A 27348-nucleotide genomic window follows, 5' to 3' on the forward strand; every position below is an offset into this window, starting at 1 on the left:
TTGTAAGGGTCTGGTCCCTAGTTTTTGAATATTAGAAGGGTTCGATTCCCTAACATCACAGATATTATAAGGGTCTGGTCCCTATCATCACAGATATTATAAGGGTCTGGTCCCTAGTTTTCGAATATTAGAAGGGTTCGATTCCCTCTTCGTTACCATTTAACCATACATCATTATTTCCTTCCTTTATTAACTTTATCACATTTATACGCATGAGCATACATATCATACTTACCTTATACTTAACATTACAACCTGACAGTACGTGCCATATCCGAAGACCGTTCACGTACCATCAAGCAATCATTCATACATATCACATATATCACATAGGGCATACACTTATCACTTAGGATAAATGTATTAACAACACATCAAGTATGCACACAGCCCCGAAAGCATAACAAGGAATGGGGCTAGAAACTCACCTGAACACGGTTACGTTCATCGTTGATCGTAATCCCTTTCTTCAGTTGTGCACGGCTGACTGTATAACAAGTATACGTATCAATTAACTATCACTTCTCATAATGTATTTCTATCTTTATATGACCCACAACGAACGGGGGTCCGGGGGCAGCGCCCCTGGCAGCGGGGTCTAGGGGCGGCAGCCCCTAGCAGGGTCCAAGGGGCAGAGCCCCTGGCTGGGGTCGAGCTGCCAGGTCAGCTTGGAAAAATTTTATTTCCATTAACTGTCTTAACACATTTTTCATTAGATTTTTAATTTATTTTCTAATCGAACTTGACTTTAGGCGAAGTTAACCTTAGGCGAACTTAGCTTTAGGCGAAGTTACCAGCTAGGCGAACTTAGCTTTACAGCGAAGTTGCCATCAGGCGAACTTGGCCTCAGGCGAAGTTGTCATCAGGCGAACTTGGCCTCAGGCGAAGTTGTCATCAGGCGAACTTGGCCTCAGGCGAAGTTGTCATCAGGCGAACTTAACTTTACAGCGAAGTTGCCATCAGGCGAACTTAGCTTGCAGGCGAAGTTCATCAGGCGAACTTAGCTTGCAGGCGAAGTTCGTCGCTTTGAAGGCGAAGTTGCCCAGATGAAGGCGAAGTTGCCCAGACAGCCGCTGTTTTAGTTTCTGATCGGCATTTCGAGCGATTTTAACACCATTGCTATGGTTCAATATCACCCACTACGCTACCCGACCATTTTTGGTCGTTTATACACTAAAAAGCTTGGATCTTTAAACTTCAAAGATCAAGAATCATACCTTTTGGGCTTGTTTGGATCTCGTTTACTTGCTTATCACCACTAATCGCTCTCTCTCTCACTCGGGTCTGCCGGATCTGCCCGGATCTGCCTTCGGTCCGGCGGCGAAGTTAGTGTGGTATGTGTGTGTTTTTGGAGTGTTAGGGAGTTTGGTGAAAAATGAAGATATTTTGGGATTTTGGGGGTATTTATATCCCTGAAATCCCATTCTCATTTAACCCCTCTCAATTAATCCAAGTCCAAGACCCGCTCCTTACCCGATATTAATTAATTACGCGAAATCACTAAACATAACTTCCTTTATTCATCATTAAAATTTTAGGATGTTACAGAAATGATTCTCCTTATCACATTGATGTTGATAGCCTTACCTTTATACTTATAAAACCGACCACACTGATATGCCGGTATTCACCGCATAAATAAGTGAGGGAGGAAGTAAGTCGTTGCGTGTGGAAAGCGGCAAAACCCGCATAAACACAAAAACAGTAAAAATTTCTAAGGGGAAGATGAGGAAAACCTTCACGCAGGTTAGATATAGATGAAGTTTGGTCATCCTACTAAGTGAAAGTGACGGTCCTACCCGCACAATCATGATAGAGGAAATGGAACATTAACCTATTATCTGACACGCGTCGAAAGGTTAACTTATTCAAAACACTTAGAAAATTGCTAAGTTAAACTAAAATATGCATGAGCAAATCATATAATGTTTACAAGGCAAGGCGTTACAAAACATTTATATTCACATTAAAAGCTGTTCAAGCATTACAAAATGGCTAGGTATCTACCCGCCTACAAAAAGTACAAATCTATCCTAACGGCTGGGAGGAATCTCAAGATTCAGGCTTCGGGACCACTCCCTCCAAACCCACTTGAACCCGCACCATCAGTTGGCTGCGGCTGTTCAAGGAAAGATTTGAGAACGGCTAGCCCGTCATCAGCAGCAGCAACTTCGTTCACCTTCTCCACAACCGGATGAGAAAAAGCAGCATATTGGTTCACAGCTTGGTCGTAGGCAGCTTCAGTATCAACATCATGTAGAGGAAATTTGGAAGGCGGGATGCCTTTCTCTGCAAATCCTAGACCAAGCAAGAAACCAGCTTTCTCTCCATCCTCATGAGAAGCGTTGAGGGCTGCACTCATGGCATCATCATAGGATGTGTTCGCGAAAATCCGATGCACAACCTACAAAAAAAAAATACTTTTCTAAGTATAAAGAAAAAAGCAAAAAGCAAAGAATAAGTGAGCTATGCATACCTGCGGCAACGCTTCTCGTAGAAGCCAATCGTTATTGGACAAGGACTCTTGAAGGGTAGCTTGAGCTTGATCGCGTGTGTGTTCGGCCTCATTCTTATTAAGGTTGGCAAGCAACACTTCTTTGGCAGCAGCCTCCTCAACGCCTTTAAGTTTACGCTCAGTGCGATCAAGCACACCCTTCTGATCCAAGAGCTCCTGTAGCTTCTTGGCGTCCTCCAAAGCCAAAGCCTCATGAGCCTGCTGAAGCTTCTCCAGTTTGGCTTTCAGTTCCTCATTTTCAGCGCGTAGAGGCTCAGCAACGGCTTCAGCTTTTGTGGCCCTTTCAGTGGCATTACGCGCCGTTTCTTTAGCCAACCTAAGTTGTTCATTAACAACTTGAGTAGCCTTGGAACGAGCCTCATGCCTGGCTTGGATTTCGGCCTCAAGATCCTTGAAGGCCTTTTCATTCTCAGCAGCGGTGGCGGCAAGCTTCTTGTTTTCCTCCCGCAGCAATCGCACCTGAGCCCCCTCCAAGCTACACGCAGTCTTTAACTTGTCGTTTTCACGACAAAGTAACTCGACACGCGGCTGCATCCGGGCGAAAAGGATTCGGAGCTCAGTAGACAACCGGCCTTCCTAGTAACTAACCATGGCCTCCCCCAATGCACCGCTTGGAGCGGCATGGCGCGCCCAGTCGACGCAGTCTGCAGCCGTCCTGAGAGTCGTGCCTCGGCGGATATTCCACCTTGGGGCATTGACCTCATTGGAATCTGAAACTGCAACAACAAAACAGTTATGAAAAAATGACAATGAGGGATAACAGGCCAAAGTAACCCCACGCACCTGTAAGGTCGATAACAGGCCGATAGCCGCTAAACCCATCACCTGAACCTAAAGGATATCCATCCAAGAGGTCAAGGAGATGGGAAGGAAGCAAAGATTGGACTCCCTCATCAACAGAGGTAAGTCTAGAGGTCCCAACTCTAAACATACCTGAAGAACCGGCTAAGGACGAGGTAGTCGCTGACGCCGAATGTGACACTGTTGAAGCCACTGAGGTAGAGACCATCGGAGATGAACTCATTTGAGATGAACTCATAACCGTGGTAGCCGCTGCGGAAGAGCTCACAGAAAAAGTCACCGCCGGTCCGGTGAAGGATGTAGTAAAGATGGCACTGACGGCCGGCGGAGAAGTTGAACTGCTCAACGCAGCAACGAAACTGGACGCCATCGTCGGCACAACAGCCATGACAGATGACGTCATAACCGGAACAGTTGCTTCAACAGTATGAGCAACTGAACCAGTACCAGAAACAGGCGCAACCGCCTGGGTCATCGCCTCGGATAGGTTGACCAAACCTATCGTCGTGGGTCCTGAACCGCTTCCTCCCGCACCGCTCTCGAAAGCAGATAAGTCCACTCCTGCATGAAGAAAAACAAAAGATATAAAAATAAAGGCGGAAGGAAATGCGGAAAAGGTACACAAAAAGTATACTTACTGGTTTTCTTGATCTTGAAAGCCCTGACAGGCGGAGATGGACCTGATGAAACTGGCCTCTTCACGCCAGTCACCTTCGCAGCGCTTGGTGGCTCGGAAGTGACAGCCGTTGTCTCAACCTCTGAGACAATGGCCTCGTCACCACCACCAAGGTTCCCCGCCGCCTCCTCACTTTCAGTCTCGGAATTAGACTGATTCCCCAGGTCAACGAAGGTAGCAACCTTCGTTTTGCCCTTCACGTCGGCCGCCTTCTTCTTCCTCACAATAAAAGGCCCATCTGCGGATTCCTCATCAGAAGATGACAAGATCAGAGGAATTCCAGCAGAAGTTTGAGCATGAAGAGGACGGGGATTAAAGAACTCCTTACCTGGCCGAGTGGCGCTTAAAATCTCGTGGCCTGGCGGGTAGACCTCTACGAAATGATCCGCAGTCTGCTCCAAAATGGGCAACTCGTTCTCATCGAGATCACGAGAACCCAACCGTGCAGGACCACCAGTCTCCCGCGGGTGCAAGAGCGAATGTAAGTTGTTCCCTTCTGAAATTAAAACGATAAAAGTGTTAGAAGGAAAACCCTAAACCAACACAAAAGACGGGGCGTACCAAAAGGAAGATAGTTCAAACCGTATTCGAGAACGATGTGTATTTGCGGCGTCCCAGACCCAGCATCCTTCCACACGCGGCTCATCCCAAGCATCACCATCCCAGACTCCGCGAAGCGATAAACCGGAGTCTGAATCTGGGAGATTTTGGTGAACCATTCCGTCTCCTGGTAGTTGGAGGCGTGAAGATTAGGAAGTGCCTTCCCATTTTTGAACGTCATCGCGATGGGAACGACACGAGCGGAAATGTAGAAAAACTCCCGCTTCCAAGAACGAAGACTATGCTCAGTAGCGCAGATCTTCAAACCCTTGATCCGAGTGACATGGGTATACCAACCCTGGATGCACCTCCAAGTATAGAAGGTCATCAGGCGGTCGACTCGGGGCTCGATACCCAAAATACGGCACACCCATTCGAAATGGCTAACTTTGGCAATTGCCATTGGGTGCACCTCTGTCAGATGAACACCGTGTTTCTCCAAAACACGGTATACGAACTTCGTTAATGGGAATCTTAGATTCCCATATAGGAAGAACGAAGCGTAAACCCCTATCTTGCCCTTAGGGGCTTCGTACACTGTCTGGTTGGCCTCCGGAAACTCAGGCTCATAAGGCTCCAGCAGGAACTTCTTGACGATGTAATGGTATACATCGACAGAAAGAGTACACTGACACTCGCCAGCAGTACTCTTATCGTCCTTATCGGACGTAGACGTCGGGTTCTCGAGGTAAACGTCGGACTCCTCGACGTTAACCTCTGGGTCATGAGTAGAAGAAGACATTTTTTAGTGTTAAGAAAGCGGTTTCAGGAGAATGCTCGCCGGAAAAGATGAGTATTCGCCGGAAATCGCTTAAAAGGAAAAGGAGAGTGAAGTGAAGATGATGGATGAAATACACCCTCTCCCCCTTATATACTCATCGCAATGAATGCGATGAATTTAATGCGGATGAGAGAGAAGGCGCAGGAGCAATGACACGGCGACACGTGTGGATAAAGCAAGCTGGCAACAGGTGTCAAAAGGGCGCGTGCCATAAAACTCGCGCCCACGCGCCTGAAAAAGCGTCCTGATTGACCACATGCTGTCACGTCGTCATAACTTCCTGCACGTCCTGAAATCGTCAGAAGACGCCAACGTCCCTTCAACCGTTTGGACTGTCCTTATCCTTTCACCAACTCTCCGAATTCCAAGAAGATTCAAAAATAAGAGGGAATATACCCCCTTACTTTGGAAAGCAAGAAACCGTAAGACAAGTGCGGGTACAGTGTCAAGGCGAAACCCTTCACATACTTAGCACTTGCAGGGAATTGAAGCCAAGAAGGACCTTATGAGTCATGCTTGCGGAAAGAGAAATAACATTCCCGCATGGCGGGAACGTTGAGAACTAGATTGTTTGAAGCTCAAAGGTGGAATTGGTTGTCTAACATAACTGATCACTATGTCTAAAACTACCAAAACCTCGGAGAATCTATACAAGTGAAACTCAACGCTCCCGACTTGCGAGGAGGTTACACACCGACCCGCATCATACCCAAAGATCAGGCAGAAAGTCGGGAATTTCTGCAAGTAACATTAGGAAAACTGCGGGAAGAATCCCCACGGAAAACCTTAAAAAACGAAAACCCCTCTTTAAAACTCCTTGCTTAAAGTCCAAAAGTTCACCTCACTTATTAACAATTCATGAGAAGAACAATGGACTGGGGGGACTTGAAGAGGTAGGTCCCCGCAAAGCTCAGTTGGACCCGCAAGACTCACCTTGAAGAGGTACGTCTGCGCATAGACCAACTGGATCCGCAGGACCCACCATGCTCAGAGATGAAGACCTTACACGCAGTAAGCCAGCTCACTAACAGTAAGGCTACACGCATAAGGCACTAACTCTTATACTTCAGTAATGTCACCTGAAGAAGGAATGAGCAGGGCGGGAATATTCCCGCCCAAAAGAGCCAGTCCGTACGCTTCTAGAAGATCTTTTGTACTATACCTACCAAGGTATGGACAAATAGACAAGATTTGGCAAAAGCAACCCATGAACCAATCACAGGGTGACAGCTCACCGACAATAGTACGAGGAGGAGCACGCTCCAGTACAAAATGTCACTATCAGCCGCTGCCTACCCACCAACTCCCATCGTGGCACAAACATAGCCCATAATTGGTGGAAAAGGAATATTATACAGATGGTCGTACCTGCTTGGAAACCTACCTTCGACTATAAATACTCCAACACCTTGGAACGGTATCATCATCTTCTCTCTAGCTATTTCTCTCAATATACACTTATATTCAGAGCAATCTAGTCTGATTCTCACGCCGGAGGGTGGTCACAAGGAGGAACCCCCCCCCCCTTCTCAGTGACGAGCTTACGGTGTCTGTTTTGCAGGTTGAGAAGAATAACTATCTTTGCCGGACCTAACCCTCGGGGGAAACATCTACTTAACCCTAAGATTATCCTTAATCTGCCGGGGTCACTTAGTGTTTCTTCAGTGTGTGAGTGTGTTTTCCTTTTGAAGATTATTTCATCCATATCTCTTACTCTTAACTTCATATTAGAACAATTAGAGTATTCCAAAACTCCTAATTTTACTTTCTCAAAACTCCAAAATGGGAACTCAATATCCATGCGAGTGATTCTATACGCCCATTTAATGTCTTCATACATATCGTGTCCAATGATCAATATACTCCCTACGACCCTACATTCTTAGGTATGAGACTTAGATAAGTAACTAAGTAACTTGGCTAAAAAGTGGATGCACTTTTTGACAAGGTTAGGTTTGAAAAAATGTAAAGTAAGCACATGTCAAGTCCCGAATCGATAGTCAGACACGAAGAAAATAAATAACTCTTGTTTATTAATTAAAAAAATCTTACTAAAAAAACTTATTACAATATCTATCAAACCCTAACTCGGTTTGACTCTTGATGAACCATAACTCGGTTGTATCTAGATGAACTCTAACTCGGTTACATTTCGTGTGTGTGTCTCTAGATGAACCACAACTCGGTTGCATCTCACATCACACCACACATAATGTCTAACCATGCATTGGTTTATATAGACTAACCTAACTTGATAGTCAAGTCATTACCAAATATAATAAACCCTAATTGTAAGTTTGTAACCCCAAAAACCCATTACATAATAATGAATCACACGAGCCCAATAAATCTAACTTGGTCACCTACACGTGACGGGCCTATTAGTTTGAAAATTACTTCCAACATCATGCACCATGCAACCCTTTTGACCATCCATACAATTGACTATGTACTACCACCAAATTAACTAGGTGGTTTATTGGTATTCTAAAAAATACAATTGACTAGGTTCTAGTGTACTACCACCAATTATCTTCTAAAAAAGCTTTTTGAAAACATAGCCATACCTTATGAAATACACTCACTATTTTGATGAAACACATATCTTACATTCTCTTATCATCACAAATAATCTTCAAAAGTTTAACTATCGCAGAGTATTAAGAAAAGATAAATACTCGGTAAAAATGTTACACATAATCACGATATTCTTAATAACCATTTACGAGCTACAACAAAGATCTATCCAGTATATAGTACCTTATCATCACGTAAGACATTCATTCATTCTACACTATAATTCCAATTTACCCTACAAAAATATCAATAAATCCTAGAACACTTCATATTGAACCAAAAAATTCCTTTTGACTTGTAACACCCCAGCCCGGTTTGGGCCGACGTGTCACTCGATACGATAAATAAATCCAAATTTAAAAGTTTAAAATCATTCAATACCAAAAAGGGTTCAATATCATTGACAACGAAAATAAATAAAGTTGTTTCACTCAAAAGAAATTATTTAAGTTCCCTCTTTTTCAACTTCTAGACTTTTACTTTTACTCTCAATCACACATTCCCCGGGTTCCCTTGAGTACCTGTAACAAATTAAAGGAAACACAAAATAAAAGAAACACGGATGAGCCAAAAATTGCCCACTAATGGAGGAAAATAGCAGTAACAAATGGTGAAGAACAATGCAATACAATAAACGATCACAAGAGACACAAGTACAGTCTATGAGCCGGTAACACTAACCATACGCTGAACTATCAGTTATGAATCAGTACAATAACAATATATCTATGGAAATAACCATGTGAGCCAGTAACAGTAACAGTATGTACGTTAGCTGCAGACTAATGCACCAGTAATTAAGTGAGATAGGAATGTGGACACACACACCTAACCATCTCACTCCAGTAACAGTTTACCTGGGATCGATCCATACGCCTCTCAGTAATCAGTATATACTCTCATCGCACATTAAAATAGAGACGCTGTGGACTAATCCCTTCGCCACAGATAGAGCACGTCAAAGGTGCCTCAATTGACGCCCTACGTCCCCATAGGTGGATAAATGCTCGGGTATTGAGGTCAAATAAAATACAATAACGATGGTCAATATCAATATAATATGTCTCAATAACAATCAGTCAATATACAATGGACTATTAGGAACATGCGATAATGAGTGCAATAAAATATAGTATATCGCATGCATGACAATTTCACTTATCAAATAAGCAATGACCAATAAGACAATAAGCAATATATAACGGTGACACGATAATATGAAACAAATCTACAATATACGAAACGATTAATGAATCAACAACCCATATACTATGAAAACGAAGACACAATATGACGCTACTAGTGCAAGGCTACGAAACCCGTACACTATGAGAATGATGAAAAAAACGTTTACGCTACAAGTAAAAGACCACAGAATCCGTACACTACGAGAACGGTGAAAACAATATAAAGCTAAAAGAAGAGAAACACGGAATCCGTACCTTAATCGATGAGCAAAGGCACGCTAATTATGAACTGTCTTTAAGTCGCACGCAAACCTACAGTTATTGTCATTACTTCGATTATATTTCCATTAAAGTATTTTCATATTCCATGTACTATTACTATATGAATGTTTGATATTATTTGTTATTTATAAACTGTTTATTTAACTTAAGAGATACATTATGTATTTATTTTTCATGGAATATATTAATAATAAATATTAGATCTTGTAATCCTTCCATCACCCACGACCCACCTTTACACCATGTCAAAACAACTCCATTGTTGTATATCTTCATAGTTATGTGTTATTTACTTATGTTAATATTTTGTTTTCAAAATAGTTGGACAGCGAGAAAGAAAACAATTAGCAGATTTCAGTCGTTTATTAGACGGTTACCTTCAACGGTGGAGGATGCGGTACTTAGCGAGTTCCTGGTGGAAGCGGCCTAACGCAGAAACACAGAGATCGGAGGCGAACCGTGGTGTGTGACTACCAGAGGCGTCGGCACGCGGTGGCTGCGGTTTCTCCGGTGAGTTGCAGGGCGGCGGCGGTGTAGGTGTGAACGACAGAGAGAGGATAGGTTTTTGAGTTTGATAAAGAAGTTGTTTGTGATGCAGATTTCCTTTGTATATGTCGTGTATATATACTAAACGAGTTGAGCTCGAAATTTTGCGATTTTATCTATTTTTGATGATATCTAATAATTTGTTGGATCATGTTTCACCGGAAAGTCAGTTTTAGAGTAACTGATTATGGGTTTTAAATTCAAGTTTTCAAAATTGGCAAAACTAACCCTTCACTTAACTTAATGTTTAACATTAACACCATGTGTGTTTTTAACTTATTATTATTATTATTATTATTATTAAAAAAATTTCTGTTATTTCAACATTAACATTTATTATTTTATCACGTTCGGTTAGTACAGTTTTACTAACTATCAACTCGTTAATATTAAACATATTAATTTCATATTAAATATTTTAGTGTTTAAGATTTTTGTATATTACATGACTAATCTAAATCACATTGATAAGAAAACCCAAAATATTATTATCAACATGTCAAACAAGATGGGCACCTGATGAGACCATTCTCATTGCACAACGTACAAGTACTAAAGCCACCATCATCCAACGGTAACTTATGACTCCCATTACACTCCTCACACAAAATAAACCTAAACCCGCCACACTCATCACAAACACCCGCGGGCGCTACCGGCAACCCGGACATAAGCTTCTCAGCTCCCCCATCTCGTGCAACTCCACGATCTCATCCGCCCCGCCAATATACCGCCCGCGGATAAACACCCGAGGCAATGGTACTCGCTTGTCGTCCCGCTTCCCTTGCCCAATTTGCGCCATTATTTTTCTAATTTCGTCGGAAAACGACGAGTCCGTTAACAAGTCTCGTTTGTCGATCGGGACACGAAACCCGTGGAGGATCGATCGGACGATCCTGCAGGCCTCGAATGTGGACCGGACGGCGCGGAGGCTGGTCATGTAGACCACGACCCGTTTTTCGGATCCAGGTATTGTGACCCGGGGACCGAATTTTTCGAATTTTCCGGATTTGGCGGGTAATGGGGTGGTGGGTTTGGTTGTTTCGGGTGGGATATCGGGTTTGGGTCGGGCGGAGAAAATGCGGGTGAATTGGTTGGCGAGATTGACGCGGTGGAAGACGGTGGTGGGGCGTTTGGTTTCGGCGTCGCCGGAGGAGGAAGTTTCGTCGTTGATCATGTTATTATTGTCATCATGGGTTAGGGTTTCGATGTCTTTGAAGGATCGGCGTTTGAAATTGGGGCTGGAAGGTGCCCGGCGTGATTTCGGGGTTAATACGCCTTCGTTGTTGTTTCTTCGGTATGGCCACATTTCAATGCGGAAATCGACCGGGAAATTGGAAATTGGGGAAACAGAGGGGTTATTATTATTTGTTTATGATGATTGAAATCATCATCATCATCATCGTACTCAGTATATCCCACCAATAGCAATGCTATGGTAGGGTCTGAGGAGGGTAAGATGTAGACAGCCTTACCTCTATCCCATAGGGATATAGAGACTGCTTCCGTGAGACCCCCGACTCGATAGTAGTTTTGCATCAAGCCTTGGACATAAGGCACGTAGCACTCAATCATCGGGACACCGGCTGATTGGTGCATGTGCCCTTGTCTTTCGGCTATCAACGCCACCACATGATGCCTGATTAACCTTCCGCCACTTTTAACGTTATTTTCATGAGATTAGTAAAATAATGTTAAAATTAGTGCAATTTTACTTTTGCCCACCTGAGGGTTCACACATATATACATTATATGCGCGCACCGCAAGAAGGGCGTATGATGATTGAAATAATAATGATAATAATGATATGAGAGAATTGGGGAAGATTGAGAGGGTGGAGGGGTCAGCTTTTTTTTTATTTGTAATAAAGAGGGGGGAAAAGATGAAGTAATTTGGTAGATCGTTATGGTAGTTAGTTGAAACAATGTTTATATCGTACGGCTTGATTATAACATTATGTGTTTGTTTAAGTTGGTTGATCAGTGGAGTTGAATTAGGAAGGAATATAAGTTAACACTAAGGTGACACATAAATGAAGGGTGATAGAGAATGATGAAAATGAACCATAACACATTATCTAAGACTGGGCGTGTTTGTTTCACAGAATTCGTAATTCAAAGGAATTGAAATTAAAATCTCATGACATGGCGTGTTCGTTTCGTTGGAATTGGAATTGGAATCTTAATTCCATTTTAGTGTGTTCGGTTCAAAGAATTGGAATTGGAATTCAATTCCTTCAAATTCCTTAAAATACAACATGTCAAACAAGATGGGCACCTGATGAGACCATTCTCATTGCACAACGTACAAGTACTAAAGCCACCATCATCCAACGGTAACTTATGACTCCCATTACACTCCTCACACAAAATAAACCTAAACCCGCCACACTCATCACAAACACCCGCGGGCGCTACCGGCAACCCGGACATAAGCTTCTCAACTCCCCCATCTCGTGCAACTCCACGATCTCATCCGCCCCGCCAATATACCGCCCGCGGATAAACACCCGAGGCAATGGTACTCGCTTGTCGTCCCGCTTCCCTTGCCCAATTTGCGCCATTATTTTTCTAATTTCGTCGGAAAACGACGAGTCCGTTAACAAGTCTCGTTCGTCGATCGGGACACGAAACCCGTGGAGGATCGATCGGACGATCCTGCAGGCCTCGAATGTGGACCGGACGGCGCGGAGGCTGGTCATGTAGACCACGACCCGTTTTTCGGATCCAGGTATTGTGACCCGGGGACCGAATTTTTCGAATTTTCCGGATTTGGCGGGTAATGGGGTGGTGGGTTTGGTTGTTTCGGGTGGGATATCGGGTTTGGGTCGGGCGGAGAAAATGCGGGTGAATTGGTTGGCGAGATTGACGCGGTGGAAGACGGTGGTGGGGCGTTTGGTTTCGGCGTCGCCGGAGGAGGAAGTTTCGTCGTTGATCATGTTATTATTGTCATCATGGGTTAGGGTTTCGATGTCTTTGAAGGATCGGCGTTTGAAATTGGGGCTGGAAGGTGCCCGGCGTGATTTCGGGGTTAATACGCCTTCGTTGTTGTTTCTTCGGTATGGCCACATTTCAATGCGGAAATCGACCGGGAAATTGGAAATTGGGGAAACAGAGGGGTTATTATTATTTGTTTATGATGATTGAAATCATCATCATCATCATCGTACTCAGTATATCCCACCAATAGCAATGCTATGGTAGGGTCTGAGGAGGGTAAGATGTAGACAGCCTTACCTCTATCCCATAGGGATATAGAGACTGCTTCCGTGAGACCCCCGACTCGATAGTAGTTTTGCATCAAGCCTTGGACATAAGGCACGTAGCACTCAATCATCGGGACACCGGCTGATTGGTGCATGTGCCCTTGTCTTTCGGCTATCAACGCCACCACATGATGCCTGATTAACCTTCCGCCACTTTTAACGTTATTTTCATGAGATTAGTAAAATAATGTTAAAATTAGTGCAATTTTACTTTTGCCCACCTGAGGGTTCACACATATATACATTATATGCGCGCACCGCAAGAAGGGCGTATGATGATTGAAATAATAATGATAATAATGATATGAGAGAATTGGGGAAGATTGAGAGGGTGGAGGGGTCAGCTTTTTTTTTATTTGTAATAAAGAGGGGGGAAAAGATGAAGTAATTTGGTAGATCGTTATGGTAGTTAGTTGAAACAATGTTTATATCGTACGGCTTGATTATAACATTATGTGTTTGTTTAAGTTGGTTGATCAGTGGAGTTGAATTAGGAAGGAATATAAGTTAACACTAAGGTGACACATAAATGACGGGTGATAGAGAATGATGAAAATGAACCATAACACATTATCTAAGACTGGGCGTGTTTGTTTCACAGAATTCGTAATTCAAAGGAATTGAAATTAAAATCTCATGACATGGCGTGTTCGTTTCGTTGGAATTGGAATTGGAATCTTAATTCCATTTTAGTGTGTTCGGTTCAAAGAATTGGAATTGGAATTCAATTCCTTCAAATTCCTTAAAATACAAGGATTTCAAATCCTCCCAACATGTAGAGGAATTCATTGGAATCTTTTCTCGAGTTTTTTTTTTGCGCTAACGAAGACAACGAATAAAACATTTTAGTTTTTTTACTTTTTTGGTTTTTAATTTATATTTTGATTTATGAATTTTTTTTTATTATTTTTGAATACTTTTTTGAGGGGTTTTTGATCTTAATAGAAAACCCATTAAAAAATTCAAAAATTAATAAAAAAAATTATAACGCAAAATATAAATAAAAAACAAAAAATCTAAAGAGACTAAAATGTTTCCGACGTTATCCTCGTTAAAAAAAAAAAAAAAAAAAAAAAAACTCAATTCCGATTCATTTGTCAAACGAACACATCAAAAATGGAATTGGATTTCAATTCATTTCAATTCCAATTCCTATAGGAATATTTAGATTACAAATCCAATTCCTTCTAATTCCAAATCCTATGCAAATTCCAATTCCATTCCATTATGTGAAACGAACACGCCCTAAGAGTGATATTATGATTAGAAAGAGAGTAGTATTGGCAATAAATATATTGTAGCAATGCATACTAAAGTTTTGTACGTCTTCTTATGGTATTCGACATTTTCACACCATGTTATGGCTTATGTTCATCCCAACTACGTTTTCTAGCTTGTACTAATGACACGCACATCCTCTGCAGTGTGGCAACATACTAAATGTGTGCCGTGGTTGTGTCTGAACTTGGGATCTCTTTTAGATGTTGTCTTCGAAGGTCTTGGCCAGCATCTATCTGGATGATGGCTAGTGCCTACATATATATATAATAACAATTCATTTTACATAAGTGACTTTTATGTTAACCTTTCCAATATTGACATTTTAAGTTGAGATTCCAACACTGACATTTTAGACATGATTTGTTAACGTTGGTAGTCTAAATTTGATCACCAACTGTTTGTGGAGACCAATTACCGATTAGCAGAAGTTGGTGAAATGTAAATTCCGTCAATATGTTTCTCACAAGTTTGTACTTATAATTATTCAAATGATAGTTGTCCCATCTTTTTCCTTGCAGTTCAACATATACGACTATACGAGTTTTGTGGATACTCAGTGAACTCAACATTTTCTCTTATTTATTGCCCTTTTCATCTGTACAGACCATAGGTCGCTCTCCAAACCTTTAGTGTTGCCATAGTGTGACACTCCGTAAAACATGTCATTTTCCGTACAATGCCTAAATATGATTTCTTAATGTTAATTCCCACATGATTAAATTTTGTTAAGTTTAATCACGACGAGTCTAGCATAGGCCGCATATGCATGATACATTGCATACAAGTAATTTATTTTTATTTATTTAAATTACTCAAAATTTCGGATTTGGTCTGACGAACATGGACGTTGGTGATACTTTTAAACAACACGAATACATATACATACACACACACACACACACATATATATAAACAAACTAGGAGTTGGAGTTTTATGTAATACGATTATATTTTATAACTATTTCTATTATCGACAACGAACACGAAACGAACTATGAGCGTTTGCTATATTTAAAATCCTACGCGAACTTACGAACGTTTAAGTTATAAGTAGTGAATAATCTTCATAAAAAAAATCTCGCACACAAATAATTCTAATATCTAAATGCATACTATTAATAAATGTCAATTTGCTTGAAAGTAAATATTAAATGCCATTAAATAACAAATTTAATCCTGATTTGAATTACAAAACAAAACTCACGACCATTATTCCTTGGAAAATAATACACGCATACACCTTATATTTATATCAAAGACTTAAATAGGTGTAACTATGGAGTCACAAGCAATGGGTCAATATTTTCAACAAACAAATCTTTCAACAATCACCATCACCTACCCCTACCCTTTTCACCCATCACATTTGAAGATTTGATCCAACCCACTCCACCTAAACTGTGAACATTATCACCCCATCACTCCATGTTTTGAGTTTTCTTCCTTTCACCTATTGCACACTCAACTTCCACTATCTTATTTATAATATCATAAGAACTCAACCATACTAAACTTTATCTATATATAATAAGACTTATGAAACAAAACCATATTTAGTTGCACCCACAAAACCAAAACATTCGGTTGTCTCTCCTTCTCACGCCCCAAACCCGACACCCATTTACACCACCCAACTCTCTTCTTGGCTCTACAACACAAATACATATTATTTTGAAGATATTTCAAAGATAACAACAATGGGTTAGGATGCTCTAAGAAGTGGAAATCAAGCTCAAGATCTTCAAATTTTCTTTTTAATCTCTAATCCTAGTGCTAAGTGAGCTAATTTCTTCTAAACCTATCTTTATATTTTATATATTATGTTTATGTTAGTTTCAACACCCAACTAAAAATTTACCCACTTAACATGTTAAAGAAAACTTGTAACCATGAATATAAACTCATTATACTTGAAAAATACCTAAGGGACTTGAAAGGGGTAAATGATATGGGTTAAAAGCATGCTCAAATGTAGTTTACATATTTCTAAGATTTGATTAGAGTAATTAAATGCATGTTGTCATACTTTAAAAAAATGAAAATAAATAAATAATCAAATCACTAAATGTATTTATTTAAGAATGTTGTTTATATATTTGCTAGAAAAATAGGTTTTTCTTTATAGTGTGTTTACAAAGTTCTAAAAATAGCAAATAAATTCATGTTGTTAAAAGATGGGTTTTGGTATAAATTATGCACACGATTTTGTATATTTGAAAGATGGAATATAAACCTATAAAACTATATATAGTTTTAATTATATAAAAAAAAATGAGCTAAGCATGAGTTTAAAAGTTTATGAGCTTGATTTGTGAAAAGGATATATAGATTTATGGTTTTGGGTGAAATGTGGACGTATGGAGATTTTATACCATTTTAGTATAAAAATATAGTTTTATGGAGTTATAAGTGAAAAGATATATATATTTTTCTTTATAAAAAAATATTGATTTTAAGTATTGAACATATGTATTCAAGCCACAAATGTATTTTATAACTTCAAATAAACAAAAGTGGTTTTTATAAGTTTTTATGTTGGAAATACGTTCATTTAATTTATAAAACTTAATTATGGTTTTAACTAGTTCCATGTTATAAAATTTACAAATAATAAATATCATTTTTTTATGAGGACATTTTGTGTCAAACGATAGTTTTACATAAATATAAGTGTTTGGTGATAAGTATATATTTGTTAGACGTAAAAGTAATATTTTTACAAGTTAAATGAACAAAACTATATATAAAGTCGGTTTTAAAATTTTTGAACGAAAATATAAACATATTATGATTCACAAAAATATTTGACGTAACTTAAGGAAGAATTATCTAGACAAAATATATAATTTTAAAATATATTTATTACTCGCCCAAACAAACATGTTATATCCAAATTTACACCGACACCAATAAGAATTATAATCTTGATATTTATATAACTATATATATAAATATTTATTTTCAAAAAGAATATAAAAACTTATCATCAACGGGTCGTCCAGAAATTAAACGGAGCGTTCGGTTGGTGAAAGCAACCGACACAAACATAACAAACGAAACGCTCGGTTGCTGAAAGCAACCGACACAAATATAACAAACGAAACGCTCGGTTGGTGAAAGCAACCGACACAAATATAATAAACGAAACGGCTAGTTGGGTGAAAGAGACTGATATAAACCGACTTGCGAGTTGATAATGAACTAACTGACCTTACGCGTTTAGGACGTGTGAAGGCAGCGGAACTGTGATTAATCTAAAATTGCTAGCAAATCAACCACTGAACTCACAAGGTGAGTTCCACGACCCCCGTTTTACTGTTTTTATTGCTTTCAACTGGGGGGGGGGGGGGGGACATACACAACTGCTTTATACGATAGTTAGAAACAAAACAACCGATCCTTATACGAACTTGAGTTGAACTATGTAGTGCTATAAGTCCCTTGCTTGCATAATATAACAATTAGTTAACGTAGTTAGCCACATGAATATACGAATAGTCTATTGGCCTTGACATTCCCCCCTATTTTAGGTTGGTCGCGCTAACCTCCGATATTGCATCGAAACAGGGTGCGTATATTCCATCTGTGAGATTTGAACAGGGCAAAACGGATATAAGTCGTGGTTTGGTTATATGCTCATAGGACGTATATTAATTCGTAGATTTAGCGTAGTCTACGAAGGATTAGCGTATTTGTTTCAAATTATTATCGTATACTTATTTGTGAACTGATTCAACGTTTTATAAATAACGTGATTTTATATCGAGTCTTAAAACTTGTGGACTCACCAACCATTGTGTTGACCTTTTAAATCATATGTTTCTTTCAGGGAATTAACAAGCTTGTAAGGAAATCATGGAACCGGGACCATGAAGAAATAATTAGGATACCTATTTTGGAGGGATTTCAGATGTATAACCCGATTGATATATGGGTCATATACGAGAAATCTCTTATTATGTATAACTATCTTGTTAAAAATATTTCATGGTGTGTAAAACTCTTTTGAAAACTAATGGTATCCTAATATTACTATGTTTGTGATAATCATATACTTACGATATTCATGACGTCACGTGCCCGCGTTTACGCCTTGGCGGGGCGTGACACATAGGTCGCTCTCCCAACCTGTAGTGTTGCGGGTGAGCCTCACTTTTTATCGCAAACCAATATGTTTTACCATACTTTGTTGAGACAAGGTAGTTGATGCGATGGGGGTTGTCTGCTAGCCCTCCGTGTGAACGTGATGGTGGTTAGATATTAAAACTTAAAAAGCTTGTAAATTGGTACATATGACACATGCCCGTTTACGAGATTGTGTATTAAGAGGTTATTCACACCTTGTTGTGTATAAAACTCCATACTATAACTTCGGTAGAACCATTACACTAGCATGTTTTAACGAGTGTTTCAATCTTCAAAACAAAATTATAGAATGCTCAAATAACTCGAATAAATATTAGGCCACCAATTACAATATTATTGGTGATATGATATTAATAATACCAAGCTAGATTCCATATAATAACTATGTAAATGGAGGGACCGTTTAAGAAGCCAAAAGCAAAAGACTAGACAGTGGTTGGTGGTGGTGGTTTTTGAAAAGCTTCTATATGTTTAAATCCCTACTTTGGATATTTTTCCAAATTCAAATCAAGTGTTGATGGTCAATTAAACCAAAAGTAAAGCACATGTTATATAAATCGTTAGACGCTAGTCGAAAGATGGGGTGCTGATTAGTAAAGTAGAATGGGGTTAAATATAAAATATCTAAAATAAACTTCTAAAGTTGGAGGTATATATACAAGTTTTAAGCTTTTACCCTACTTTCTTCAATTACTCGGGTGGGTGTTTGGGATCGTTTATTTTAGCCAAGTTACAACTTGTTAACTAAATGTATATTGGTTTTATTAATCACAACTGTCATCTTTTGGTCGCTGCCAATCCCAACTAATGGGTTGGCTGCTGACGGTCCATCTTTTAATGTATTTGTTCCCAACGGTTCGCGGCTAACAGAATTCTAACATCGTTACTTGCATATCGCCGGAAAAACGCTTTTGGCTTGAAAAGTCGCATTTTATGTCTGAAAACTCAATATGAGCAAAACATGAACACCACCACCACCAGCTAACTCACCACCAGCCAACCATCACCACTTGAGCACCATTAACCAATTCCGGCGATCGTTCTAGGGTTCTGATGACCTCAATAATTGGGGGCTTTTACTAGAAAATGGTTCATAGGTTCAATGACTTCAATCTAAGGTTACAAAGATGTTTGGGACGAAAATGTTGAGTTTTCCGGAAAAAAAAATTGTGAGTTTTCTAGCCAAATATATTTTTCAGGTGACCTACAACTAATGGCTTTAAAATTCTGTTAGCCGCGGACCATTCACCATTGGAAAAAAATACGATAAAAGGTGGATCATTATTAGACAATTCGTTAATTAGAACCGACATCGACCAAATGATAATAGTTGGGTTATTAAAAACCAATGCACTCCTCTCCCTCTCATCACATACGATCCAAATTCAGTTTGATTTTGGTTCAAATTGAGGTATGAATTCGCCCCAGTTAACCAATTTGGTCCAATTTGGACCGAATCTCGACTAGATTTTGGGCAATTTTGATGGACTACAAGCTTGAAGCTTTGACTAGCTAAAATCGAGGCGTTGGGGTTCCGAGGCGGCCAAATGGGAGAATGTAAGAATAAATATAATCATATATTTATTTATGTGTGGTCGTTATAATCATATATATTAGTTTGGTAGAATTGATAAACCATATTTCTCTTAATTAACTAATAAAGGGTTTCTCATTGGGTGCAAATTGCGAGAGATAAAGATTAACATAATAACGTAATCACACATACAAGAATTCTGTGTGCCTCCTCTTCCTAAAACCGAGTTCCTCTAAAAACCGTAACCCCATCCTTAACCATACATCCTAAAGGAGAACTCGATTAAGCTGACAAACATGTCATCTACATATTTTCTAGCTGCAGTTACCGCTCTCCCTACTGCAACATATAGGCATATTATCACATGTTTATGTTATTATCATATTTTCATTACTATCATGAAGAACTAATCAACATTTTATTGAGTATTTTGAAATTGGAATCTAAATTCCTAAGATTAAAATGGTTTTTTAAGAAATATATGTACTGGAATGTATTTATTCAAATTCCTTCACGTAAGAATTTTAACAAGTCATTTATTCATCAAAACAAAATTAAGAAATGCTCAAATACCTTGATTGAAGAATAGGCAAACAATAACAATATGATTAGTGATATGGTAATAATAGTACCGAGATTCGAAATAATCATGCAAATGGAGGGACCTTTCAAGAAGCCAAAAGCAAAAGACTTTGAGCGATTTAGACAATAGTTGTTGGTGGTGTTGGTTTCTGAAAAGCTTCTATGTGTTTCTATCCTACTTAGCAAAAGATTGGTTGTTTTTCCAAATTCAAATCAAGTGTCCATGCTCAATCAAACCAAAAGTAGAGGTAATCATTAAACTGTAATCATTTTAGAATATAAAAATCTTCTAGTTTGATTTTGTTAATTTTATGTACATTTCCAATCTTATACACGTGTGACGGACTTAACCTGAATTAGTTTAGATGTCCAAATTGTCAAAATGAGTCCAAATATCGTGATCATCGCTATCCATAGTCCAGAATTTTCTAAGGTTGTGAAGATTGAAAACTTTGCTAGAAAAATTCAATTTTTTGAGACGTAGCAGCTTGAATTTAAGCGGAGCGTGACAAAGTGCTGGTATATGTCTTTGCGTGTGTGATTTTTGATTTTTATTGCTATATTTTATTGAATTAGTGTTAGTATCAGTAGTAATTTCTTTATATTATATCTAAATGTGTAATCTAATATCATTCCACTTAAAAGTTATTGTAAAGTTTAAGAATCAAGATACGTGTTTCAAAAATAAAAATATATAATAAAAAAATCTCAACAATGTATGATTATATAGTAGGATGTCATTAGAATCAAATAATCATTTAACACAGTGTTTCAACTTTCAATAATATTGAGAGAAAGCTACGACACATAAAAGGATTAATTGTCTCAAGGTTAGGATACAATATGTAATCTTTATTTGCTTTTAACAACGAAACAAAGCGCCTGTAGCTCAGTGGATAGAGCGTCTGTTTCCTAAGCAGAAAGTCGAAGGTTCGACCCCTTCCTGGCGCGTGATATTTTGGTAACACTTTTTTAAGCAAAATTTTTATAAAATCTGGTATATATACACTTCTATATTTGAATAAATCAAATCTCCAAAAATAATTCTCATTGTCTTGTTTCTTAGCCACAAATAACATCAGACGGTTCGTTTATTTCAGGCACCCGATCTAGCACTCGGTTCATCTCATCAGGGAACTCATACTTGGCTCGGTTAGTCTTGCCTCCGACTACTACATTTGTTCCATCTTGTAAAGCCCAAATCTGTCAAACAAAATGCATAGTTTGAGTTTTCAGAAGTCAAAAGATAAAATGTGATTTTTTGACTTTGCCCTGTTTTCGGAGTCATGCAAAATCGTACCTGTGTATGTGATAGATAACTAATGCAAGTGGTAAGCATTAACGCGCCAAATCCAGCATAAACAATCGGCACACCAGGATCAGTCTGTACACATGCAACTTAGTCTCAGTAACGGGTCAAAGCTATACATGAAACGGGTCAAAACCTTCTAAATCAGTTTAATAAACAAATAGATTTTTATTAACACTATACAGTTTTCAGAGAAAATCAGACCAATCCCATTTGACCTGACACGTTTTGTGTCAAAAACAACATTATATTATTACCTTCATATCAAGTCCACTACTGCCAATTGCATCCACAATTTCGATTTTGGTACCGTTAATTTCAATCGGAAGCTTCGAATTGGCCTACGGACCCCAACAAATTTGCCGTCTTGATCATATAACACAACCGATTGAAGATCACGAAGAAGCATTGATCTGGGTTAACAAAAAAAAAGATAAAGTTTCAATCTTTGACAAAGAATAATGGGAGTTCAAACTATAAAGTCAAGATGGAAAAGTCACCCCGTTTGCATCGAACCCGGGTCAAATGTAGAAAACTAACTAAATCTGAAAAGGTTCGAATGGGCAAACGGGTTAAAAAGGTCTAAAGTTCTATTGTTTCATCATAATGGTACTCGCAACCAATACATACACCTATTTTGACTTTAATGCACTTTGACCCGCTACCCATTTTGTCACATCTAAAAAAGAACTTAACTACATGGATGATTAAACATTAAGTCCCCGAGTTTAAAAAACTACATGCTTAGACCAACTGTTTGCACGAACATAACACCATTAGTCCATAGAATGATTAAAATTAACTTTTTTTCATTATGTGCATGTGAAATGACCAAAATAGGTGGTTATGTGGTATAGGTTAAAGAAGATGATGTAGGTGGGTGGTGGGCCCCACCTTTTTTATACTATATTTTGTTTTTTTTTAATTTGTAGGCGAGACCAACAATATTATATATCTTTTTCATTTTTTTTAGTGTAAGAGTATTTTTTGTCATTTAAAAAAAACTAACAGAACAAGTTAATGCTTGTCCACTTACGGTTTGACAAACTATCGGTCTAAACCTGCAAACTTGAAACATGGGGACTAAAGTTGCAATATGAGCATACCGCAAGGATCATCTGTGTAATTAGTTCATTGAGAGAAAAATAGAAGAAGACAAATCTTACATTCCTTTGACATCCGTTGACTCGCCATTTCCAATAGGCAAAAAGCTTCCATAAAGCTTCTTATCTCCATTGACGGTCAACGGTGCAACCGCTAGGTTATACGGGCCTTCGTCGTCTTTTAATATTGAAGCGCGGAAATGCCCCAATCAGTTTGATATATGGTAACCCCTTCATATCTTAAGGGGTCATTTACACTTATTGTTTTCCTCATTACTTCCTTCCCATTAATATCAAATAAAGAAAGATCCGTGTGGAATTGTGAAACCTATACCACAATAATGAAACAAGACATGTTAACGGGCTATTTCATTCTTAACGTGCTTTAAATGAACAAACACAAACATGTTGTTTGGTTCGTTTACCAAACCTACTAAAAAAAACTATCCTCACCTCACCGCTATCATAGTAATCCATATAGAACCCGGTTAACATGAACCTCGGTGTTAAATGCTTCAGTAGGTGTAGAAAGGAACCCGTTCGGGCCTAACACATCTCCCATAACAAAATTCAAACCTTGTGGGACCGTTACAGAGCCTTTAAAGCTTCCAATAGCGCTGAAGGTCCCACCCGCCATTATCAAGAGTAAGGCTATGTGCACACCGATTGGTGCAAACCGACCCGCTAGCCCTTTGAATGCATATAAAGATGGCCCTTTCAGAAACACCTAAGAACAAATGTAGGATTATTAGTTTATTATAAATGTTTACGCTGCCCGCTTATAATATTCAAAAGGGTGAGATTCTTTAAGACCCAAACCAGTATTAAAAAATTGAGTTCAAATTTTGAATATTTACTCTCATTTCATAAGAAAAGTTTAAATCTTTATGAAATGAGAGTAAATGTATCCTCAAATAATGTTAAAAGAAAGGATAAATAGGTAATTTTATTGTATCATAAGACAAATCAGTTTTGTTACTACCTAAATGAAATCCAACATTAGATAATCAGAACTGGAATATGGTTATCCAAATTATAACTTATTGATATTATGAATTCAAGCCTCTGATAAACTGATAATCAAATAAAGAGTTCCAAAATACAAACTCAAAAACACCCTTTATATACCTCGTATCCAGCTCCCGATAAAACGACACCTAAATCCTGAACCGAGGCTTTAGGCAGAGAATCTGAATATTCCAGCTTTCGAATTGAGTTAGCCGAATGTAAGAAAGACCATCTGCAAAATAGTGATTTAAGCCAAATGACAAAAATATATTTAGCTAAGATAAAAAATAGTAACAATAATAACATTTACCTTCTTGCTACTTTGACCATGGGATTTGAGTGGTGTATGTGCAAGCCATTAGAGATGCTCCCAATAATATTAAAGTTCCAAGAAATACAGGAGATGAAAACATATGATCAAATCCTAGAGTTGAGTATCCATCTCCACGTGAAGAATCCTAGGATTGGATTATCCTCGGGGTATTTTTGGAAATAGTATTCCGGATTCTCGCCTTGGTCTATTGCAGTGCCTGCATAAACAGTTGCATAAAGATGAGCCTAGTTCAGTAGGGGCGGGTAAGTCAAAACAGGTTCAGTTTGAAATGAGTCGTATTTTTGAATGGGCGAAATGGGTTGGTCCACAAACTGTTCAGAAAAGCATCTATAAGTAATTTATGTGTTAATAATTATTATTAAGTACTTTCATTATATTGGTTATCCAAATATTTGAATAAGACGATTAGAAGAGTGTGTGCATTAAAAATAGAGTTCGTGTGACTTCCGGGCCGTTTGAAAAACAGACTTTATGCGACTTTCAACCTGTTTAGCTATTTTTAGTTGTGTAAGCAAGCCAAATGAAAACGAATGGAGTATGTTTGTGTTCGTTCGTTTAACTTTAACCGAACAAATGATCAAACACGAATAACTAAATGAATAGGATTTTCTTGTCCGTGTACGTTTGTTAAGAAAATGAACATGTCAGTGTTGGTTTATGTTCGTTTGTTAACAATATACATGAACGAACTAGCTGAACGAGCGAATACTAGTTACAAGTAATGTGAAGAACGTGTTGCGCCTAAGAAATTATTAAAACTATACCAAGTTGTAACGGGCCAAAAGATTTAATCGAATATATTAATAAACGTAAGCGAACTTAAACACACGTAGATTAATGAACGCAAACGAACTGTCCGTTCGTCGAAAGGCCTAGGTATACTTGTTTACTCATGAACCGAAATTCAATATATCATACTACTCTTAGCACCTAAAAAAACAATCTAAATTGACTTTTGTGAAGTCAGTCATTGTTTGTATGTTTCAATCCTTGCTGGGATATAAAAGTCAAACCAAATTATAAAGTAAAAAGAACGTACCAAAGCCATCAAAGCAGCAATGGTGAACATCTCACCAATAGCCAGAGGCAAATTAGCAAGACCCGAAAGCAATCTTTTACTCAACCGTTTTACCATTACCAACACCCCGCCGCCGGAGTTCTTCACTGCCGGAGGTTGAGGTTTAACTTCCTCCGACAGTAACGGTGCTGGACCAGGGACAACAACCTTGTTGGTTTTGTTGTTTGTCGTGTCTTTTGACGGCTGCGATGACAGTTTGTAAGAAATGAAACATCTGGTGCGGTTGTGGGTTTGATAATTGAAGAGATGAGGTTGGGGTTTAAGTGGGTTAAGAGTTAGAACAAGAGTCTCCATTGTTGAAGAATCAATCGAGTGTTAATTGTTATGCATAACGACCCTTTGGTTTTATCCAAAATGAGAGATTTTTTTTTGTTTCGGTTACGTTGATTAGATTTCGCGGGGATATCGTGGCCACTCGTATCTTGACTTGATATAATCAATGTTTTAAAAAACTACCTGGCCCATGATAAATGGTAATACCGGCTGATAGTTTATAAAATACGATTTCAACTCAGAACATAATTCAATACTACATAATTCTATAATTTTTATTTTTTTTTTTTAAAAAGATCCAACTACAATATATAGAAACATAGATATTACATCAATATAGCAGGTAGGCGGGCAACAAGCTGCGCCGCCACCACCCTTTCTGAATTGCAAACCCTAACCTGCTAAAGACATACCCCTGCCCCTTTTGAGTCGACACATTGCTATGTATCAAAAGCCAGAGGGACAAAAACATGTTGGTTCTCTTCGCAGGCTTTAGCATGTTTCTCCACCTTCTTCGTTTCAGCCATTTTCATTGCTTGCCCAGCTACAAACCCATTATCCCTCAAACCAGCTAAGGGAGATACCCCTGTGAGGTCAACACAAGCGTGTTTTCCCCCGGCCCAACCAAAGACGAGCAAAATCTGCCGGTCGTAAGAGTGGATCTCCCTTCCGTGGGGTCTGTAATGAAGTTTACGGGGGCTTCCTTTTCAGCTGATATCCAGCTCGCCTTAAGATGTCCAAAGAACGTCCCACACCCAATCATGTCGGTATTTGAACCCCAGGCATCTCCTTGCAATGAACCGCATGCTTTCCGAATTCTATAATCAAACATCAATTTCCAAATATTTTTCTTTCTCTTTTTTTTTGAAATAAAAGTCGGCAATAATTTTCGAGCTATTAAAGTGTTGAATTCAATGTTATCGCCATCCTCATCAACAAGAAGATAGCTATTTTCGTGTCAAACAATACCAAAATAGGTTTATGTACTTTCGTGAACTACATGTATTTTAATTACTCTATTTAGTGTAATTAATATCTAGACTAATTACAAAAAGTCATTGCGTCCATTTTTTTCAATTCGTAATGTTTGTACAATAATATTCTTGTTTGTATGGCAGATCTAAAATTGTTACTCAAATGCACAAATATGTAAATAATAAACTTCAGTGAAACTAGGGGTGCTGAAATCAACCGTAACCAGTTAATCAGACTTATAAATGGATAGTTTGTTTCGGCAAAACCCAGGTAACCCGAATTGATTTAAAGTAAAGGGTCGAATAGCTAGGTTTTTTAGCATGCCATAAATGAAGTCGGTTTTTTAATAGACTACTGGATTCATGCTTTCAAGTTTCACCTGCATTATTCGAGCATCTTAACTCCACATGGGCATCACATCACCTATTTTACCACATTTCACTCCACATCACCATAAGAATATTGTTTAACCCCCCATTTACCTCCCTTTATTT

The 27348-nt window shown here is 38.7% G+C and overlaps 2 protein-coding genes, 1 non-coding gene and 1 pseudogene across 4 annotated transcripts; 1 reads left to right on the forward strand and 3 right to left on the reverse strand.

Annotated features, from left to right (window-relative positions):
* Window positions 1–10617: 10617 nt before the first annotated feature.
* On the reverse strand, window positions 10618–11274 carry LOC143588175 (uncharacterized). Its single transcript, XM_077069253.1, has one exon. The coding sequence runs from the start codon at window positions 11272–11274 to the stop codon at window positions 10618–10620; it is 657 nt and encodes a 218-aa protein (XP_076925368.1).
* Window positions 11275–12379: 1105 nt separating this feature from the next.
* On the reverse strand, window positions 12380–13036 carry LOC143588176 (uncharacterized). Its single transcript, XM_077069254.1, has one exon. It carries the CDS (start codon window positions 13034–13036, stop codon window positions 12380–12382), a length of 657 nt encoding a protein of 218 aa, XP_076925369.1.
* An 8616-nt stretch (window positions 13037–21652) lies between these two features.
* On the forward strand, window positions 21653–21725 carry TRNAR-CCU (transfer RNA arginine (anticodon CCU)). The gene has a single exon. It is a non-coding gene; the product is annotated as a tRNA-Arg (tRNA).
* A 53-nt stretch (window positions 21726–21778) lies between these two features.
* On the reverse strand, window positions 21779–26011 carry LOC143588177 (cytochrome c biogenesis protein CCS1, chloroplastic-like; annotated as a pseudogene). Its single transcript, XR_013145056.1, has 8 exons — window positions 25568–26011; window positions 24505–24752; window positions 24315–24426; window positions 23640–23913; window positions 23250–23514; window positions 22341–22496; window positions 22075–22158; window positions 21779–21977 (listed from the first exon to the last, which is right to left on the reverse strand). The product of XR_013145056.1 is annotated as a cytochrome c biogenesis protein CCS1, chloroplastic-like (transcript).
* Between the last annotated feature and the right edge of the window lie 1337 nt (window positions 26012–27348).

The sequence above is a fragment of the Bidens hawaiensis genome, unplaced genomic scaffold, assembly GCF_021521415.1.
Source record: "Bidens hawaiensis isolate Kalapana, Puna unplaced genomic scaffold, B.hawaiensis_p1.1 tig00036130_1, whole genome shotgun sequence".
Classification (NCBI taxonomy): domain Eukaryota; kingdom Viridiplantae; phylum Streptophyta; class Magnoliopsida; order Asterales; family Asteraceae; genus Bidens; species Bidens hawaiensis.

Coding starts and splice junctions, on each gene's coding strand:
- LOC143588175 (XM_077069253.1), bottom strand. CDS start 11,274: ATGTGGCCATACCGAAGAAACAACAACGAAGGCGTATTAACCCCGAAA.
- LOC143588176 (XM_077069254.1), bottom strand. CDS start 13,036: ATGTGGCCATACCGAAGAAACAACAACGAAGGCGTATTAACCCCGAAA.